The sequence below is a fragment of the Chlamydotis macqueenii genome, chromosome 2, assembly GCF_036417535.1.
Source record: "Chlamydotis macqueenii isolate bChlMac1 chromosome 2, bChlMac1.mat, whole genome shotgun sequence".
Classification (NCBI taxonomy): Eukaryota; Metazoa; Chordata; class Aves; order Otidiformes; family Otididae; genus Chlamydotis; species Chlamydotis macqueenii.
In genome coordinates, this window is record NC_141557.1 from 62,558,481 (window position 1) to 62,580,408 (window position 21,928).

Genomic DNA, 21,928 nt, shown 5'->3' on the forward strand with positions numbered 1-21,928 from the left:
ACCCACTTGAGTTAGAAGACACAAGGAACTGTAAGTGGTGAGAGTAGGAAGGGGAGTGAACCATTTTTAAAATGTTTTTTTGTTGTTGTTGTTTTTTGGGTTTGTTTTTTTTTTTTTAATTTTAAGAGTATGTCCACTAGAGAGCAGCAGAAAACCTGTATTCCTAGAAGCTTTAGCTATTCCGCTGATGAGGCATTGTTTTCTGCTTTTAAGAGAGGGGGAGAGTAGTTTCAGAAAGAAGTAGTGATCTATTTGTGCTGAGAAAGTCATTCAGTTGTGCATGACAGTGTGCTGTGTCTTGGCAGGAGACAGAAGATAGTGGCATCAGACTGGAACAAAAGTATAAACTGTATCAAGTTGCACTCCTTGGGAATTCTGTAGCAAAAGAGAAGTGGGAACAAAATGAATGAGAAAGATAAGACACCAAATGCTTTATTTAGTCATAGTGGCATCAGTGTGTCCCTACAATTTTACAAGATCAGGAAGATGAATAAGCTTGACAAGGTCAACCCAAACCTTACTTTTCACTTCAGGTAACTTGGCCTCTGTACAATGACTCAATGTAAATATATCTTTGTGAATATCTATCTCTTACTGTAGACATTCAGATGCATGCACAGTTATGATGAGCCAAGAATACTACTTACATAGCAAAAAAAAAGTCATGGAATGAGCAAGTGTGATAAAGGCCTGCTTCTTAAGCAAGTTGAAAGAAATACCAATGTGTGAATATTTTAGGAAACTTTGTAATGGTTTTAATGGGTTAAAAATCATCTGTTCGAGTATAAATTACCAAAGGCACACCAGCAGGAAAAGAACTGTTAAATGTTCTCATAGTTAAACTCTGAATAATAAGACTTTCCTTCTCTGATCACAGTGGGGTGGAGGGGAGGAGGATGAGAAATTGCATTTAAGAACTTTGTATCTTTTCTGTAACAGTAGAGGATGATTGGCAGTAATTTGTTTTGATTCAAAATCTTGGGGGGAGGAGATCTTTTCAGAGAAAGAAGTACAAGTCGGAATCAAGACTTTGAGATGGAATGTATATTTGAGACGAGATCACTGTTTGCTTAAATTGGTGATATCCAAGGATAGAGAGGGATGTAAAACTTGAGGCAATTCAAGTGGTTATCTTAATCTCTTGAATTTAAGTGAAAAACTAAACTTCAGATTTGGGGGGCATCTTTTGCTTTGTCAGCTATTAATCCTCACATCTTTGGTGTGAGATTTGTATCCTTCAAAGATGCTTGTTTGTGGCTCGGTTCATTTTTGTCGTTTGGGCATGAATGTTTAAGATCTTAAATTTGTCTAAATTTCTGCATGCAGGTACACAAGCTCTATGCTAGCTTTTGCGCTCCACAGATGAACAATTGGAGTCAGAGTGTATTAATATTTTTATTGTTGTTACTGCATTGTTTTCTGTCTGGCTTTGGTCCTGTAAATGCAGGAAGGAATGGGGAAATAAATTTGAAGTAGTAGTTTTCCTTCTCCAAGAACTTCTGCAATTTAAAGAATGAAACTTGATCATCTTAGACATGATTCGTCTATCATTCCTGCTTCCCTGTCCATGCCCCCTCCTTCACTAGTGCAATTGATAGCTTCAGTGAACCAGGAACTTGAGTAATGTAAGGTTTTCCTGTGGCTTTATAACTAACAAGTCTAAACCATATTCTCCTTGTATGAAAGGATATGTTGTCAGGTCATTCAGGGTTTATTTTTTAATGAGGATTAAGGCTTTATATGCCCTTTACTCAGCGCAAAATCGAAGCCATCCAGTAATGTATAAAGTATTCATCTTGGGTAGCCAGCAGCATCCCGTTTGTCACTTACTAAAGCTATACCCTTGGTTATTGTGAAAAAATGGCATTATTTTTATTGGACTTGAAAATAGAAGAATTGTATGCTTTAGTATGAGGAACTGTAATGGATTTTTTTTTTTTGCCTGGGGGAGCATCTAGGATTGCAGTTTTTCTCTTTTCATACACAATTGTTTAAGGAGAGACTACTTCAGCTTTAAATTTAACTTTCTTTCATCTGCTCATATCCTAATTTTTTTTGTCCCACTAAAAAGCCTTGTAGTGTTGTTCTTTAGTGTTACAGTTCTGTGTTTATGTAACCAAAAAGATTATAGTCCTCAGTGTTTTGCATTTTTATTTCTTTAGTCATTCAAGTTATTTCTCAACTCAGAACATGTACCAATACTAACATTAATGTTTTTTTTCTCAATACAGCATTACAGTGTTACTGCCATCTATGTACAAAAGACAACTTTACATGTGTGACAGATGGGCTATGTTTTACCTCAGTAACACGAACTGCAGACAAAGTCATACACAATAGTATGTGTATAGCAGAAATTGATCTGATTCCCCGAGACAGGCCGTTTGTTTGTGCCCCCTCCTCTAGAGATGGAGTCGTTACTTTGCCTCATTGCTGTGACAGAGACCACTGCAATAAAATAGAACTTCCAATTCCAACACCAGGTAAGGGGTTTTGGCACATTTTATTTTTTCAATTACTTTTTTAAACAGAAAATTCTGTAAGAGTGGAGGTTTCAGTTTTGAAGTTTTAGGTGAATCTGAAGGCCTAAAGTGCACCCTGGATTCCACATTCAAGAAGTTTAATCTTCTGGATAGGGACATTAGAGCCAGTTTTGAAGACTGGTATGCAAGTTAAATGGAAACTGCGTAAGCACATAGTTGCTTTTGTCCTTTGTAATACTTATTTTGACACTTACTCTGCAAACGTTTTAACAAATACTTGGAAATAATTTAAGATCATTGCAAAATACAGTAAATTATTTGCATAAAAATAAATAGTTTTACCATTTTTCTCTTCTCTTTACTGTCAGACCCTACTCCAGGAAAACCAGCTTCTAATCTAGGACCTGTGGAACTGGCTGCTGTCATTGCTGGACCTGTCTGCTTTGTCTGCATTTCACTAATGTTGATTCTATATCTTTGTCATAATCGTACTGTAATTCATCATCGTGTGCCAAGTGAAGAAGATCCGTCACTGGATCGTCCCTTTATTTCAGAAGGAACTACTTTAAAGGATTTAATTTATGACATGACAACTTCAGGCTCTGGTTCAGGTAATGTCAAAATCCTTGAGTAATGTCACAATTCTAGTAGTAATTACTCTTACAAGAGCCTTGTAAGACATCAAATTATTTTAATTTTGTCAAATATACTTATAATTACCTGGAGAAATAACAATAAGAGCTACTTCCGTGTAGATTCATTCAATATCAGTGAAGATTCAATATGTGAAAGTAAGTGAAATGAAAGAAACATATTGAGTTGCTGCTACTGTTCCTCTCATTCTGAGAGGATGGTATGCAGGGAATATCACAGTCCACTATTGTAAATGTTTTTGTTTCCTCTGTTAGTAAGGCTCAGTCATTGACTACTTTTGTTTTGCACAGCATATCAAATTACTATCTTCTGTAGTTTTGAAATAATTTGTAAAGTTTTTTTTTCTTTAGCTTTAAACTGAATATTCATTTGTATCTGTAGCTATTGTTATGTGAAGAATATTCTGAATTCTAAGTTGAGTTAATATTTTAGCCAGTTCTCTCCTTATAGAAGATATTTTTTCTGTTGCAAATAGCCATTTCTATGTGTATAGAGTGGATGCAATATGCAGACCACATCTGAAGAATTTCTATCCCTAGTTTTCGTGAATTTTTGTTTAAATTCTGACTTTAGTGAGTCTTGCTCTGGGAAAATGAGGCAGTAGTCTGTTCACTGCATATAGTCTCTGCTGTCATAGTCCTGACATAGTTGTTTATAGGATTGAGGTGGTCTTGTGTCAAAGTAGTATGGTTTGACAGGAGATGATGTGTCAGATAAATCATTGTATAAAATAATGTCTGGTCCATGGTAAGGAGCAAGACATCAGATTGTGCACTGCAACCTCTCATCAGCCTTCTACTACATAAAAAGTTTAAATAATTTAATACTGAAAATTATTCCTACTACTTGCAAATGTGTGTGCTGAAACATCCATGCCCTTCCAGAGTACTTTCTGCAAAGAAACACTGATGTTTGATTCTCAAGTGCTGAATTCTTTAATTTGCCAGACTTGGAAAAAAATTATAACAAACCCCAAGCATCTAGGTTGTGCTTCTTTCCAATGGCAGTAACTGGTAAAACTGTTTAGAGTCCATTGCCCTATCGAGTAGAATCAATGTGACTCGCTGTCCTGGTTTTATTTATTGAGATGGGCTACAGTGGCAGCTTCTGTAAAAGGCTGCTGAAAGGTTTCCCCTTCTTGTCCAGTGGTCTTGGCTCGGCCTGTGGCGAACTCGCTCCTGGCCAGGGCTGAGCCAGTTGGTAGTAGAATGTTCCCTCTGTGATAACATATTTAAGAAGGGGAAAAACAGGAAAAGAAAAAAGAGAAGATGTGAAGAAGCTGGAGCAGGGGCAGAGAGGGGGAGGTGTGAGCCTTGTGGGCCTTGTGGCCCTCACCCTCTGGCCTCCCACTGGGTGGCCATCTGGGCCTGGCTCAGCCCAGCCCGGCTGCAAGAAGTGGAGAGATGAGATGTGAAGAGAACCTGAGAAGCATCTGCCTGAGCCTGATTGTGAAGAATTTCTTGTGAGAGGAACGGCTGCAGACAGCAAGGTCAGTGAAGAAGGAGGGGGAGGAGTAATGCTTCTCCTGGCAGATTCCCCTGCAGCTCATGGTGCAGCCCATGGTGAAGCAGGTTGTCCCCCTGCAGCCCATGGAGGAGCAGAGATCCACCTGCAAGCCAGGGAGGACTCCCTGTCAGAGGAGGTGGAGGCCTGAAGGAGGCTGTGGCCCATGGAGGGCCTGTGCTGGGGCAGCCATTCTGGAGGGACTGCACCCTGTGGAAAAATGACGCACGCTGGAGCAGTTTCACGAAGGACTGTAGCCCGTGGGAGGGACCCCACGCTGGAGGAGGGGAGGAATGTGAGGAGTTCTTCCCCCAACGAGGAAGGAGCAGCATGAAGTGATGTGTGATGAACTGACCGTAACCCCCATTCCCTCTTCCCCCCGTGTGCCGCTTGCAGCAGGGAAAGAGGTAGAGATAATCTTAAGCCTAGGAAAAGGGAGGGGTGGGGGGAGGTTATCTTGTTATTTTTCTTATTATCCTGCTTTGGTTTTAATAAGTTGAAATCCTTTTCCCCACGTTAAGTCCATTTTGCCCGTAATGTAGCTTTAAGTATTTCTCCCTGTCCTTATCTCAAACCTTAAGGCTTTTTCCTTATATTATCTCTCCCTGTTCTCGCAGAGGGTGGGGGGAGTGAGAGAGAGACTGTGTAGTCTGGTCCCAGTCAGGGCTAAACTATGACGCTTGCTGAAGTTGTTTAGAGTATAGGTCACAAACTCATCTTTAGTCATATGTTCACTGAAGAAGGTGAGATTGCACCAAGTGTGTAGGCAGTTATTTTTCAATTGAGAAAGTTTTTGTGTGTCCATATAAGATTTGATCATGATAGGGCAGGTTGCTCTCTGGTTAGAACTAGAGCTTTGGTAGTTTGTGTTTATTTTAATTTTATCATTTACTAACAGCAATAACTAAATCAAATAATGGAATTTATTAATAGAACTTCCAATATATTTGGGCAGAAGTTGCTAGATGCAAATACTGGACTTGCTTCTCCAGTTCTCTTCTTTCTAGCAGGGGTATACAGAATTAAGAGACTAGGGGAATATGAAGGAGTCAGAGATACACCTTTCTTGGAATGCAGGAAGCTATGATATGTAATTGTTACACTATTAGGAGAGTAAAACTGTTCATGTCTGCAGGTACAGACTTTTCCTAAAGAAGGCTGAAAAGAAATTCCTTTTCAAAAAAAAGTTAAACCTTAAAAGAGCAGGTGTATGTTCTATATGTATAAGTAGTCATCTACAATGTACTAGCTGCTATCACTGTAAATCCAGAAAGAAAGCCTTTAAAGTGTTCCCTTGAAAGTGTGTTTAGTCATACTTGTTTTAAAACACTGTCAGGTTGATAGTTTCTTTCTAACTTCTGTGGATCATCACAGCACTTCTGCCACTTTCTACATGGCTGCTTTCCCACATTTCTTTGGATCAGAATTCAGGCCTATGATAATATTAATTCAGACTTGGTTGTCAGTTGATCTTTCCATTTATTACCAGGAATATTCCTTCATTTTCCTCCTGGCCTTCTTCACTGGGGTGCTTCTGAGCCTCTTTTCATGTTTGAAAACTCTGGAAGTACTCCTTTAAAATAAGCTCTTGAAAAGTGGGAGAAACCTAGTTAGAAGAAACTTACGATTCCTCCTCCAGAGCAAACTGTTAGAAACTGACTGTTCCCTTGCCTATTTGCAAGTTACACTTTAAGTAGAAGCAGCACACTGGGGAATTACTTCGTTTTCAGGGCTTCAGGACACTCAAGTTGGTCTAGACTCCCAGAGCACCTGACCTACTGTAGTATTAGAGCCTTGGCTACTGATGACTGCATCAGAGGAAGAAAAAAAAAAAAAAAGATATGGTTGAATTTGACTTACCCAAAAGGAAAGCTTTTCACTAATTTATTTTTATGCTTGAAAGACAAAGTAAGTTCCATGTAAAACAAGAAGACTGGATGTTTCTTTAAGAGTGGTCTTTTAACTTCAGCTGCAGTGAGTTCCATGTTGTTCAGCTGTTTGTAAGACAAGTAGTAGCCTTATTTAGTGTTCTATACTTCCTTTTTATTATAACAAGGGGATAGGAGGTACTTCAAGTACTTATTTTCTATACTGTTGGCAGTGTATATATATGTGGACTTGCATCACTTTGTCTCAAAATTACTTAATCAGTAACTGTGTAAATTCAGTGCTCTAGCACTTGAACTGATAAATTTCTTTTTTGTGCCCTGGTATGTGTGCAGCAATTGAACCTCGCTGAAATGTGTTTTTTAATCCAGAGTTTGGTACAGCACACTTAAAATTAAGACTGTACATTTATGGAATAAACAGGCAGTGTGGAAGAAGGTCACTGAAGGGAGAAAAGTCAGAGCTGCTAGTTAAAATAGTGCTGAACTCTATCAGAAACTGAACTGTGTGAAAGGGATGCTATATGGTTGAGAGGTTGAAAGAAACACAATAGAAATGTACAGAACAGACAAAATAATCCAGACCTAAGAGGCACAGCTAAGGAAGTATTTGGTCTGATGACCTAAAGTACTATTCCTAAATTCATTCTGAAATGCCATAAGAGCTCGTAGTCAAATAAAAAGAACTCTACCAGTTTTGTATTATGGTATTCTCTGAAGAGAAGCATATAAAATAAAGTGATCAGAACTGTAAAAATTGGCTTTCTGCTCAACTCAGAAGGGAAGTAGGATTCATTTTCTGCAGTGATGAATAGCAAGCTGTTATTAATTATTCAGTCTTGACTTCTGTTAGTACTGCTCTGTTGTTCCATGACGAACAAGACCTGAAACAACTAGAGGCTTGATGAAACATCTAAAATAAATCCTTCTACTAAAGCTGCAGCTCCTAAGAGAAGAATTTCAAAGTCTCTTGGAGCCGAGAATGATCTAAGATCATGATGCAAATATCTAAATATCAACTACATATTGTAGAGACAGATTGGGATGCCTGGCTCTTATGCTCCAGCTCATAAATGAGGAAGTAACTTAGTTGCAAGGATATAGGAAGAATTGCCTAAAATGGGGGAGAAGCTTTGGTTATTATTGGTAGATGACTTCAAGCAGGAACTTAGTGTTTAGAAATCTAAAGGATCACAAAAATCAATGTAAAGTTGAGTCAACTGAAGTGGCTGTAGAACTCCTTAAGAACTCATCTGCAGTTCATAAAAGCTTGAAGAGAATGAGATTTTTTTTTTCACAGTTCATGTGGCTGGGTTTTTTTAAATTACTCTTCAGAGGAAATCTTCTGGGCAGAAGCATACAAACAGGAATATGAACAAGAATAAAGTTCTAGCAGCTGCTTTTGTTGGCTACCTTTAGTGCTTTAGAACTTAATTCTTTAATTCCTGAATTTATCCCAGTTGGGTACAAACAACTTCTGCATTGGACAATCATTGGTACAAACTAATCAGAGTACAATTAAGATATGGAAAAGAAAAGGAACTCTCTTGTTAAATTCTCAGAAGGTGTGAGGATACTTTGTTATGATGTATGAAGATGATCGTGAAGGCTTCAGAGGTAAATCAGTTGACCATGGCTGAATATAAGACTCCAAATATTATGAACTGTTGAATTTAACACAGGCTTGAATTTTCTCATCATCCTGATTAGGAAACTGACTGTCATCTTTCTTCATGCACAGTTAAAAGAAGCTATACTCCAAGAGCTGGAAGTACAGTTGTGTCCTATGTGTATGTCAAAGGCTAACATTGTAGCTATCTCCAGTGAGCTACTTTTCAGACACTCTGGCTTATAGTAAAACAATTTGCTGAGGTTCATGGCAGTACAGGGCTGTGTTTGTAGAAAAAAAAAAAAAAAAAAAAACGAGGAGCCTGCTCAGTTGCAACAGAAAGTCTGTAAGAAATTCTTATGGATGTAAGACTCCCATGACTGGAGTGCTGTGATGGAAGGCTACAAGCTCTTCAGAAGAGATAGACGAGGAAGGAAGGGTGGTGGTGTGGCCCTTTATATTAAAGACTATTTTGACGTTGAAGAGCTTGGGGTTGGGAATGATACAGTTGAGTGTCTATGGATAAGGATTAGAGGAAAGGCCTGTAGGGGTGACATCGTGGTGGGGGTCTGTTATAGATCGCCTAATCAGGATGAGGAGAAGGACGAGGCGTTCTATGAGCAGCTTAAGCGAGTCGCGCAATCGCCGACACTCGTTCTCATGGGAGACTTCAACTTCCCTGATATATGCTGGGAATATCATACAGTGCAGAGGAAACAGTCCAAAAGGTTCCTAGAGGGTGTGGAAGATAGTTTCCTTATGCAGCTGGTACGAGAGCCTACCAGGGATGGTGCCCTGATTGACCTACTCTTTACCAACAGAGAAGGACTGGTGGGAGACGTGAAGGTTGGGCACTGTCTTGGGCAGAGCGACATGAAATTGTAGAATTCTCTGTTCTTGGAGATGTCAGAAGGATGACTAGCAGAACGGCTATCCTGAACTTCAAGAGGGTGGACTTTGACTTGTTCAGGACGCTTGTTGCGAGGGTCCCTTGGGAGTCGCTTCTTAAGGGTAAAGGGGTCCAGGAAGCCTGGATGCTCCTCAAGATGGAGATCTTAAAGGCACAAGAACAGGCCGTTCCTGAATGCCATAAGGCGAGCCGTAGGGGAAGAAGACCGGTGTGGATGAACCGGGAACTATTGTTGAGGCTCCGGAAGAAAAAGAGAGTCTATGTCCTCTGGAAGAAGGGACAGGCTACTTGGGGAGATTACAAAGAAGTTTCTAAGGTATGCAGGGAGGAAGTTAGGAAGGCAAAAGCTCAGCATGAACTCAGATTGGCCACTGCAGTAAAAGAGAACAAGAAATCCTTTTACAAATATATCAGTGGTAAGAGAAGAAACAAGGAGAATTTACACTCTTTACTTGAGGCAGCGGGGAATGTGACCACTGAGGATAAGGAGAAGGCTGAGGTCCTCAACGCCTTCTTTACTTCTGCCTTTAACAGGCAGATCAGTTATCCTCAGGGCACTTTATGCCATAATCTGGAAGTCTGGGATGCCAGGCCAAATACACCCCCTGTAGTACAGGTGGAGACAGTTAGAGAGCTCCTCCTCCATCTGGACTGCCACAAGTCCATGGGACCGGACGGGCTCCATCCTAGGGTGCTAAGGGAGTTGGTGGGGGTGATTGCTGAGCCGCTCTCGGCCATCTACCAGCACTCCTGGTTATCTGGGGAGGTCCCGGAGGACTGGAGGCTTGCCGATGTGACTCCCATCTGCAAGAAGGGCCGTAAGGAGGATCCGGGGAACTACAGGCCTGTCAGCCTGACCTCAGTACCCAGGAAGGTTATGGAGCAAATCATCTTGGGTGAGATCACTCGGCATATGCGTGGCATCCAGGGGATCAGGCCCAGCCAGCACGAGTTCACGAAAGGCAGGTCGTGCTTCACCAACCTCATTTCCTTTTACGACTGGGTGACCAGACTGGTGGATGAGGGAAAGGCGGTTGATGTGGTCTACCTGGACTTCAGCAAAGCCTTTGACAGGGTCTCTCACAGTATTCTCCTAGGGAAACTGGCTGCCCGTGGACTGGGTAGGTATACCATTCTTTGGATAAAGAACTGGCTAGGGAGCTGTGCCCAGTGGGTAGTAGTTAATGGAGCCAAGTCCAGCTGGCAGCCTGTTACAAGTGGTGTCCCCCAGGGGTCGGTACTTGGGCCCATCTTGTTCAATATCTTTATTGATGACCTAGACGAGGGGATTGAGTGTACCCTCAGTAAGTTTGCAGATGACACCAAGTTGGGTGGTGGTGTTGATCTGCCTGAGGGTAGGGAGGCCCTTCAGAGGGATCTGGATAGGCTGGATAGCTGGGCTGAGCTGAATGGGATGAGGTTCAACAAGGCCAAGTGTCGGGTCCTGCACTTTGGCCACAATAACCCCATGCAGCGCTATAGGCTCGGAGCTGAGTGGCTGGAGGACCGTGAAGAGGAAAGGGACCTGGGGGTGTTGGTTGATGCTCAGCTGAACATGAGCCGACAGTGTGCCCAGGTGGCCAAGAGGGCCAACGGCATCCTGGCCTGCATTAGAAATAGTGTGGCCAGCAGGAGCAGGGAGGTAATCATCCCCCTGTATTCGGTGCTGGTGAGGCCGCACCTCGAGTATTGTGTTCAGTTTTGGGCCCCTCAGTACAAGAAAGACATTGAAGCCCTGGAACGTGTCCAGAGAAGGGCAACAAAGCTGGTGAGGGGTCTGGAGCACAGGTCTTATGAGGAGCGGCTGAGAGAGTTGAGGTTGTTTAGTCTGGAGAAGAGGAGGCTCAGGGGAGACCTCATTGCACTCTATAGCTTCCTGAAGGCAGGTTGTGATGAGCAGGGGTTTGGCCTCTTCTCCCAGGCAACAAGCAGGACCCAAGGAAATGGCCACAAGTTGTACCAGAGGAGGTTTAGATTGGACGTGAGGAAAAACTTTTTCTCCCAAAGAGTGGTCAGGCACTGGAATTGCCTGCCCAGGGAGGTGGTGGAGTCGCCGTCCCTGGCAGTGTTCAAGAGGCGGCTTGATGAGGAGCTACAGGATATGGTTTAGTACCTGTGGCAGCAATGGTAGTGGGAAGACAGTTGGACTAGATGATCTTATAGGTCCCATCCAACCATGTGATTCTATGATTCTATGATAAATATGGATTCCAATCTTCTGGTTTTGTTCAGCAGCAGTAGTAAGAGAAAGCACAGTTGAAATAATCAGAAACAAGTTGAATCTTGTAAATATTGTAAAAATAAGTATAGGAGCAAGGTGGATAGATCAGTTAGCAGGGTTTTTTGTTGTGCTGTGACATGTTAACGTGGTGATTTGTAATGTGAAATTTAAATGCTTCATGTCTGGAAGGTTTAGAGCTTACTATCTGTTTAGAGGTTAGCTGATATCCTTGGACATCTTTTTTAAACAAGAAGGGATGTCTGTAAATGCTACAGCAAATTGAGAGCAGTACATCTGAAACTGAAAATGAATAAACAGTTTTCTGAAATAGCTATAGGAAAAAGAAAATATCAGCCATATCCCCCATTTCAGGTATACAAAATCTGCAAGGATCCGCCATGCCAGTGGATTTTGTGGTAGTGCACAAATGCTAAGGAGGAAGCTCCCTCTGTCCAACAAAGTCTAATTTTACATTTTCAGGGTTGAGTTTGGTCCTGTGGTTGTTCTAGTCTGGCCTTTTCTGCATTTCAAAAGTTTGTCCATAAAGAATGCAAGTTAGGCTTCACGGGTGAGCCTTTACAGTTTGGGCACATAGCACAATTGACCTGAGGACACCTATTAGAGAAAAAAAACTTTCACTTTCTCAGTAGGAACTATTGCAGCATCTGACAATGATTAAATCACTGTGATGATGTCTGGTTTTTCTTTTCTTCATGTAGGCATGTTGTCAGCACAGATCATGCAGAAAATTCCTGTAGGTCTGGAAGTCTTGAGTAACTCCTCTGAACACTGCAGTGTTTTAATTTGAACTCCTTAGACTGAGACAAGTGTGGCAATGTTGCTGACCAGATCAGATGTCCTTCTAGTGCTGTTATTAGCAAAGAATGTCCAGAGATGAACAGGAATTAGTTAATTGAGCTATTAGCTGGGATTCATTTTCTGTAGCATAAGGAAATACACATGTTCTTCTGTCAGCTATTGGAACAGGGATTATGGACTAATAGATTACTTTGTAAAGTGAGTGATATAATCCTATACCTAAAGTGCTTATTGTGAGCAGATATCCTAGTTGATGCATTCATCCTTGCAGAATTCAGTGACAAGCCTTGCAGTTACAACAGGAAAGACTTTAAAATAAACAAAAACTTGCCTTGGTTGGGAGGTGCCAGTGCTGCTTCCTTGTTATATAAACTTACTGAAGCATGTTATGAGGTGCTGTGAGTTGAAAGCACGTAGATGTTCCAAAGTTAAAACCTTCATGAATGAAGCATTTTTCTCAAGTATAGTTATACTGAGGTGCACAAGAATAGCCTGTAAAATGGGACACTTGTGTTACAAGAATGTTTTGCTATTTTACCGTGGCTTGAGAGTACTAACAGGCTGCTGGCATACTTGGGCATGAGTGTGAACATTCAATAGTCAGTGTTGCTGATAAGCAAGGTTTAACTTTAACTTAGAAGTAGACTGGGTTATATGTAGTGACAAATCAAGTAAATGAATCAGTAGCAAAAGTGCTGTTGATCTGCTTTGCCGGGAGAGTTATGGGTAGATCCTTTTCTGAGAGGGAGGGGAACCCCACAAAAAAAAAAAACACAACTAAACAAAAAAAACCAACCAAACAAACAAACAAAAACAAAGAACCTTAATCCTAGAGCTGTTTGCTTCATGGTTTATTTCTTTTTTCTTTTTATTAAAATAAAACTTTATGGATCAACAACTGACAGAATTCTAAACTGAAAGGAAGTTTGTGCCTTCTTTTTAACAACTGTAAAGGCAGTTTGTAGGATATCTTTGAATACTTGTGTTGCTGGCACAAGGTTGAAGGCAGCATCTTACCTACGTGCTTGTTAGCAGTTCACAACAAGCTGTTAAAATCCTGAGAGAGTTTGTTGTAAGACAACTATCTTAATGGAATATGGATCTCATATTTGGTACTTACGATAAGTGCTTGTTTTGTTAGAGTGATGTTTAATGTTAAATCTTCTTTTTAGGTTTACCTTTACTTGTGCAAAGAACAATTGCAAGAACTATAGTGCTTCAAGAAAGCATTGGTAAGGGTCGCTTTGGAGAAGTCTGGCGAGGGAAGTGGAGAGGAGAAGAAGTTGCTGTGAAGATCTTCTCTTCAAGAGAGGAACGCTCATGGTTCCGTGAAGCAGAAATTTATCAAACAGTTATGCTACGACATGAAAACATTCTTGGATTTATAGCTGCAGACAACAAAGGTTAGTGATTTTATGAATTCATTTTGCTGATTATGTACCTGGTCAGAATAGATGGTAAATAGAGGGGAAAATAAAGGTGTGAGGATCCCGTTGAGAGCAGCAAAAAATAATTTTGTTACTAGAGCATTTCAGAGTTTGGCAGGCTTTTCATAGATTTAATAAAGGAAAAAAGTACACTTTCCTTTTTCTAGAAAACATGCTTTGTTTAAATATTTTTTTAATATGCATATTTAATGAGGTGTAATTTCTAAAGTGAGTTAAAATACTGAGTTTGTTATTAAAAAGGTGTGGGCTGACAGGATAAGGCATCACATCTGCTGAACATCTGTACTTCCCTGATAGCCTAATAAGATAGATATGTGCGACCAAAAGAGATGATGTCTAATCCTGTTGTCCTAATATAAAGTAGGAGGTAGAAGATTCATTTTTAATGCTGAGATATGAAGTATATGCTAACTTTCAGATACTACTAGGTCAGGAAAGTTCCTTTCTGGGCCATAGGTTCCCTTGTTTTGAACCACCTAAACAGGTGGATTTTTTGTTTTGTTTTGTTCTGTCCATCCTAGATACTTAATTGTACAGCGTATCAGGGACTACTTATGTGTACTGTTCCACTATCAGAAGAGCAGTAGTGGCAACTCTGGTTTTCAGTACTAAAGGTTTCCCTGGCTTAGCTGTCTGTAACCATAACTGTCTGTAGTTATGTTAAAAGTAGGGTTGTCTTGTACTGTAGACTTTCAGATGACTTTATGTGCTAAAATCCTTTGACCTCTCCATTGTTTCCCCTTAGTTGAAAGCTGCACTTCCCTAGGTGAAAGTTTTTATTCAGTCAGACTACCTTACATGGTAAGCAGATTCCCAAGAATGATGTTAGGTAATGTGCTGCAGAGAAATTAGCATTCTCCTCTTGAGAAAAGTAGTATTTGAGCCACTTATTCTTTTTGAAGCTTTCTGAAGCTCTGGCTTCAAAAACCTGAGAAGAGGGAATTTGACTGGAAGATCTTGCAAATCTACACAGCTAAAGTGCTTTTCATCAGTTTAATCAGATTACTATCTCAATGTGATAGAGTCAAGCTGTTTCACTAACATAACATAAGTCCTCTTCCAGCCGCAGACAAAAGCGTTCTCCCTGACATCTTGCTGAATATCCCATTTCTAAGAGTTTTCTAATTACAGATCTCATTTGTATCTGATGTTTTCACTGCTTTTTCCTCTGGTGTTTTTTTTTTCTGTTACATTATCTGCATGCCAAAAAAAAGCTAATGTATCCCACTCTCTTCTTTGAAACACTTTGCTGTATGACACTAGAGAATGTTTGCAATTAGGCAGTTTCTGTAACTTCTTTTAAACATTCTACTTGGAACGTAAGTCTGTGGTTCAGAACTCTTGTACCAAGCAATACAGTCACACCTTAAAATCTAGTATTTGGTTTAAAAACAAGCATGTGCCAAGTCCAAACTCCTGTTTTCCTAGTACCAATGTGGAAAAGAAAAAGGCATTTTTTCACTTAACTGAATTCAGTCAATCCAACTTTAATTGAAACTTGATTATATATTTGATAATGCAATTGTTTTAAATTCCCTTCTTCAAGAGGCAGCTTGTCTAAGGTGGATGTTGCTTGGGCTTCACTAATGTTTTTCTCAAACATTAGTCTTCTAACAACAAATCTGAAAGTTTCTTTCTCTGAATTTCAAATTTTGTTAGAACTGCAAAAGAAAAACCTTGTACTTCTGGGTGATTCTAATGGTCTAAAATACTTTCAGGTTTCTTGGTAACAGATAAAATAACCATAACGTGAAGTTTTGTAATGTTCTTGAACATTCCGAAATTGCCTGATTTTCTTGATCATGGTGTGTATATGAACTAAATTAGGTTACCTTGTCATGGAAGGCTGTGCTACTGTGTGTAATTACTAATGAGTGTAATTACTTTTTCTTACCTGATAATGCAAATCCTGTGATTAAAAGCTTCATGGCAGATACAGTTTACTGTGCAGCCAATACTCAGGGTTGGGTTAGTTATTACTTGGTAATAATTAACTACTGTCAACTGCATAAGAAGACTTGAGATAACAAAAAATTGTTTTTACAAATACATTAACAACAAAAAGAGAGCCAGGGAGAATCTCCATCCTTTACTGGATGTGGGAGGGGGGAAGATTGCCACCAGGGAAAAGGAAAAGATTGAGGTAATTAATGTCTTCTTTGCCTCAGTCTTTAATAGTCAGACCAGTTATCCCCAGGGTATTCAGCCCCCGAGCTGGTTTTGTTTAGTGAGGGGGGGCCTAAGGTGGCAGCTTCTGTAGGAAACTGCTAGAAGTTGCTCCCCTTTGTTCAGTGGACTCGGCCGGGCCTAGGGCAGACCCGCTGCTGGCCAAGGCCGAGCCGATTGGTAGCAGAATGTTGAGGCTTGTGCTGAGTTTTCTCACTTGTATAATTCAGGATAGAAGTCAAACTGAAATCTTTTATGGGATAACTAGTAGTTTTTTAAAGAGATGAAAGATTCTTATACAAAGGTAGTTAGCTGTAAAAAACACACGAGTTGCTTTTGTAACAAAACAAAATTGGAAAACCTATTTAGTGGCAGGATTGTTCTTTTTTCTCTGTGTATTTCTACTTCTTAGGTTAAAAAAACCAAACTTTTGCCCACTTCTTGAATTGGTTTCCTTAATGGTATTTTCTCTGTGGCTTAAACTTCAAGGTATTCTGTGTCTTCTGGTTTAATAATCTGAAAAACTTAGTTCTTATCTGTCACTTGTATGCCTTGGGATACCTACAAATGTATGGCCATGGCCTGTCTTGTTCTTAGTAGTTCAGTGAAAAAAATCATACAGCAAGCTGGTTTTCTCATAATCAGTGTTTTTCATTCTCTTCACCTTTGTGCCTTGTGGAAACCTGAATTTTGGCCAGCAATTTAGAGGTGACCAGAGGTAGAATTTGGGTTTTTTGGTGGTTGTGGGTTTTTGTTTTTGTTGTTGCTGGTTTGTTGATTTTGGTTTTTGTTTTGTTTGGTTTTTTTTAACATAATGTGTCCAGTTGCTGCTGGCAAGCTTTTACTGCAGGAGGGAAAATCCACCAGCTGCTCGTAACTGTGGAAATTGTCTCTTAGGCTGAGGTTGAATATGTTATGGGAAGACTGAAGGAGTTATGGGGCAAAGCTTGAAAGACCTATGGGTAGCCTGGACTAAACCGATAGTGACTAAAATAGTTTTGCATCATGCGTTCAGCGCTGCTCCCCATCAAGCAGAAAAGTTAGGGTAAGGCAGAGCCTGGCTAATATCCTGAATGGTTTAGCTTAGAGTCAAAGTGACATCAGCTTTCTATGGTTTGTCTTTTAGTTTAAATAAAAGAATACTCACTAAGCTGTCAAGAAAGTCTTACATGGCGGTCCCAGCCCTTATACAGAGGCATTTATAATGTTATAGGGATAAAAGTAAAGATTTGAGAGTCTTAATTGGCTGAAGTTCCTTGCAAAACATAATTTGTGCTTCATAAGCACTGTTTAAAAGTGGCATATTTAGTCCCATACATGGCATGTTGCTTGTCCCTTTTGTGTGTGTGTGTGATATTCATGCCAGTGTTATTTTGCAGACAATGGTACATGGACTCAGCTGTGGTTGGTGTCAGACTATCATGAGCATGGATCACTCTTTGATTACCTGAACAGGTATACAGTAACAGTGGAAGGAATGATAAAATTAGCTTTGTCCACTGCCAGTGGTCTCGCTCATCTTCACATGGAAATCGTTGGCACGCAAGGTAATCTTACAACTATTCAGCCTGTCATGTGGATAATATTGGATTCTTTAAAAATGGCACATACTTAGCTCTTTCTGCTATAATTCTCTTCTTAATTTGAACATTCAACCTTTCCACAGTATAGTTGCTTTGCACACAGCTGCTTACTTATGTGATGGGAAGGCAGCTGAACTCAGCACAGATATTCAAGTTAATCCCTTGTGGAGCTGAATGAATTGAAAAATGTCTGTTTGGGACCTGTTCTAATTTCTGAACTAGTAGAACTCCTTAATTTTGAAGGGGTTTTTTTACCTTCCTTTCTATGGTATATCCAGATTTTGTGATGTAACAATCCTTCCTACAAAACACCTATCAAAAGGCACTAGGTAATGATGCCTCTAGTATCTTCTTAACTTTGATTTGAGATAGCACTATGAATCTATTTCCAGAGATATTAGAAGATATTTTGTGGCAAACAGTATGTGTACACAATAAATACTTGCAGGAAGAGGGGAAAGCAGCAGTGGAGTAATATGGTAGACACTTAAGGCACTCTTCTGGACAGCCAGCAAGTCCACAACGAATGATTTCAGGAGTTACCCTGGTGTACATAAAGCAGCAGAACTGGAAGGAATTCTGTAACTTAAAAAAAAAAAAATCTGCACCAGCCTTAGAATAATAGCAATTATTTTTTTTTTACAGAGGTGTTATTTCTATTTTACCTTACAGGCAAACCAGCGATTGCCCACAGAGACTTGAAATCAAAAAATATATTGGTAAAAAAGAATGGAACGTGCTGCATTGCAGACCTAGGATTGGCAGTTCGGCACGATTCTGCTACAGACACAATTGATATTGCCCCAAACCACAGAGTGGGAACAAAAAGGTAAGATCATTAATATGATGTCTCAGGCAACTTTAATTATAAAACTGCTTTGATTTTTTTCTTTTTTTTTTTTTTTTTTTTTCTTGTCCCATATAGGAGATTTTTGTGGGTATAAACACAAGCAGCAGGAAAATGTAAATAATGGCAGGCAGAGTTCCTAGGCGCTTATTTACTTAGACAGTAGATACTTTAAAAGCATGTTGAATCTTGGCATTTATTACTAGCATGTGTAAAATATTAAAAACTTGCAAAATATTGTAGGGTACAAGTATATATTAAAACAATTAGGAGACTTCATAAATGACAGTTTTAGACTTCATTGCTGTATCTTTATTCTTTTTGCCTTGTTTTGCATGGAGATGTTACTTGCAGCCCACTCCCACTATAAGACAGGATATTGACAGCAAAATTAAACTGGGTTGTTTTCAGTGTGAAGCCTGTGTAGTAGAACATACAAGTGTCTTGGATACAGGCTTTCATGGGACCCTATTCTTGAGAGAAATAACAAGAACTTAAAACAGTTATCTTTGTTATCTAATGCATAAGTAGAATTATCAATGGATGAGTTGGTACACTCCCTTTCTTTTAAAGGGTTACTTCTGAATTTGGAAATACAGATTTTTTATTTTTTTTTGTCATCGAAACAATTCAGAGCTGTTTAACTCCATCAACTCAAGTGCAATTAAACTTCTTGGCTGTAATTCATCTTTGCTTGACCTTCAGACAATAGTAACTGGAAGGTGTTCTGAAGGGAGGGTTAATTTCTAGTAATCTGTGGAACTATACAGCGCACACAGGTAGCAGCACTAACAGTGAACCACAGCAACAGAGTTGTGTGATGTGGGCAACTTTTTGTCTTTTTGATGCCTGTAGGTTCAGTATGTCAAACTGAAGTTTGTGTGTCTGTCACGGAGAAATATGTGGAAGCCTAGTTGTTCAGAGCTGTACATGGTTAACTTTAGCATATGCCATAGCAGTGTTGGAGAAAATTCTGTGTTGATGTGGCCCAATCTCCAATCCATACATAAAAAATATTTCTTATCTATCTCTATAAGGAGTGATATTGCAGGGGAGGGAGGACATGTAATTGGGGTTTTACTATGAACTAGGATGCCCATTTAGCGGTGACTTTTTAAAAGGAAAAAAACCCTCCTCTTAAGACTCAGTGAACAAAAGCTTTTGGAGTATTTACTGACAATTATATTGCTGAAATTACATTATTCTAAAGCTCTACTAGTCCTTTGCCAACCTTAAAAATATCACACAAATGGTCAGATGAGATCTATTTTCTGCACTACTACTAGATTATGAAGTACTGGGCATTATTCCTTTTCAAAGTTTCTGGTAATCATTGGTAGTAAAACAGCAGACTACTTCGAAGTTTGTCATTGCAAACTCAGCTGTGTGCAAGGGGCATACAGCATGAGACTTAGTATTTTCTCCTACACTTACATGCAAAGGAGAATGATCTGCAGATCAGTTACTTTTAGTCTAGTCTTTGGAGAAAGCATCTTTTCAGCTAGGTCTGTAGATCCCACTTACAAGATCTCCTTCTTGCATAGACACTATTAAATTGCTTGTTCATCTGCCTTATGCTTCTTCACAAGGGTAAAGCTCTAGAAAATCTCATTTGCTGCAGTGAGCAGCAGCAGGACTAAGTATCTTTCCCACTTTAAAGACATTAATCACTTCTACCTCTCTGAAAATTGTTTATTCTCATAAAAGGCTTGGTCTCTCTTCTTCCCTCTTGTGCATTCTTAGGTAGGTAACTCTACGTCTCTGGTTAATTTTTCATAATAAAGTTCAGATCTCGGCTGTTCAATTACAATTTTAACTCCCATTGGTTGCCACTGCTGGTACCTCCTCTGCAAATGGAAGCTCTCTGTACAAGTTCAGGGAGATTTGACCAAGTTTGTTTTTCTAATGATTGTCTGTTGTAAAAATGTATTGTCTAGGGAGCAAGCAAGACTCATCACCTAGATCACTCACCCAAGAATGAGTCAGACTGATGATCCTTCTCTCTGAATGAGTTTTTTTCTTTTCTGCTCAGAGACTTAGCTTCACCAGAGGGTGTGAATTGTGTGCTTTCACAGCTCAGCCTGCGGCATAATGCAGGGAATGTGAGCTTTAAACTGAGAAGGAAATAGAATCCCTCTCTCACTGCCTGAGGCAAATAAAAAATTAAAATAAAATAGACTAATTATTAAAAAAAAAAAGTGTGGCCCAACTGTTACTTTTGGTAGTTGAAATAGGCTGTGTTTAAAAGAAGTTTGGCTGCAAATTCCACCTTAACATGGATGCTTTTCTGCAGTTTACCTAAACCAAATATGAGCAGAATTCTAGCTATGCTTGTGGAGAACAGGCTTGGTAAAGGGAGATGTCACACTCAACGTGTTGTATATGGATCCTGTTTGATGATACCAAGCTCCCTATATGTTGTACAAGAAATGCAGGCAACTAACACAGAGCTTTTGGACTAAAACAGGTAGGGGAAGAGGTCAGCAGGCACCCAAATTTGGCAAGGCCACACTCAGTATAACTTGTCAACTTCTTTGTAGACTTACCCTTTAACTCCTGGAGAGTACTGAGCTGCTGACTTTGTTCAGAAAGTCCAAGTTAATCTAAGTACAGTAATTCTCTCCAGAACCTTAAATATTGTTTCTGACAATAATGCATTTCCAATATATAAGCTGACAAGGAGATGCGCGTTTCTCTCCCTTGTATCTGACAGCCATGAAATGGCTAATCTGCTAGCCACACTAGATGACCTACTTGCCTTTCGCCTCTCTTGTTCCAGCAATAATCTCTGACTTTTTGAGCAGTCAGTCACCATTCTGAGTTATGGAAGCCAAAGCCAATCTAAGTGCATTGATGGAGGATCATGGTAAGAGGTCAATTTGCCAACAAATTCAATGGAAATCAATCTTGGGTTGGGGGGGGAAGGATTTTTTTTTTTTTTTTTCTTTTCTTTTGAGGGTATGAATTCAGCTCCATTGCCACATTCAGGCCTCTTACAGTCTTTCCTGTTAAAACCCTTGTCCTTAGGATGTCTCAGTTTCTGAAAATCGATCTCCTTTACTTCTTGTATAAGTGGTTCTGGCTGAGTCTTGCAACATGAATGAGTTTGGAGATAGATGTAAGAATAGAAATATTCTTTCTTCTAGGCCCAATTACAGGGCCTTCATATACTGTCAAGTGCATGAAGTAGTATAAGATTATCTAATAATATAAAATCCTTGAAAAGCATTAAAACACCCGCCACAATTTTCCATACTTGATTTAAATTTTTGATGCGGGTGGCCCAGAATAATTTGAGCCTTGTCCATATCAAAGATTGTGACATATGTAAACTTAAGACTCTTCTTCGATTCAATACATACTGTCAAAGTAGACCTTATGTTCCTCTTTACACAGTTGTCCTCTGCTTGTGCTGTGTTATCACTTGAGGGGAATTTGTATGACTGTACAGTGCTTAGGAGAACTCTCATGTCAGCAACCCTTGTTGAAGTTCTGGAGTGCTGGTTGCATTTTTGCTCTTTTGTTGATAGTCCTTGCTTCCTTTTATGTATGTCACTTCCATAAGATACAATAGTGCTGAGAGAGTTCTGAAAAGTCTGATAGTCCTGAAATTTATACTGTGTGTCTTGTATTCTGCCTACCATCCCTGGTACTAGGAAAAGAAAATCCTAGTATGTTGATTAAATGAAATTGTGCTTAGGCTTCTATGGCTGTTCCAGAGGTTGAGCTATTGCCTCAAATCGTATTTCACTCCAGTAATCTGTGGGTTGCTTTTTTTTTAACCAGTTAACTGTGCTGT

The 21,928-nt window shown here is 39.7% G+C and overlaps 1 protein-coding gene across 2 annotated transcripts in view; it reads left to right on the top strand.

Moving 5' to 3' along the window:
- The window catches only part of TGFBR1 (transforming growth factor beta receptor 1), a 37,356-nt gene that overhangs the window by 5,094 nt on the left and 10,334 nt on the right, over positions 1 to 21,928 (top strand). For both annotated transcript variants that reach the window (XM_086743099.1, XM_086743100.1), the window contains exons 2-6: positions 2,232 to 2,483; positions 2,852 to 3,094; positions 13,258 to 13,488; positions 17,079 to 17,246; positions 17,955 to 18,111. In XM_086743099.1, the coding sequence (XP_086599225.1) occupies positions 2,232 to 2,483; positions 2,852 to 3,094; positions 13,258 to 13,488; positions 17,079 to 17,246; positions 17,955 to 18,111 (1,051 nt within the window). The remainder of the gene's footprint in view (positions 1 to 2,231; positions 2,484 to 2,851; positions 3,095 to 13,257; positions 13,489 to 17,078; positions 17,247 to 17,954; positions 18,112 to 21,928) is intronic.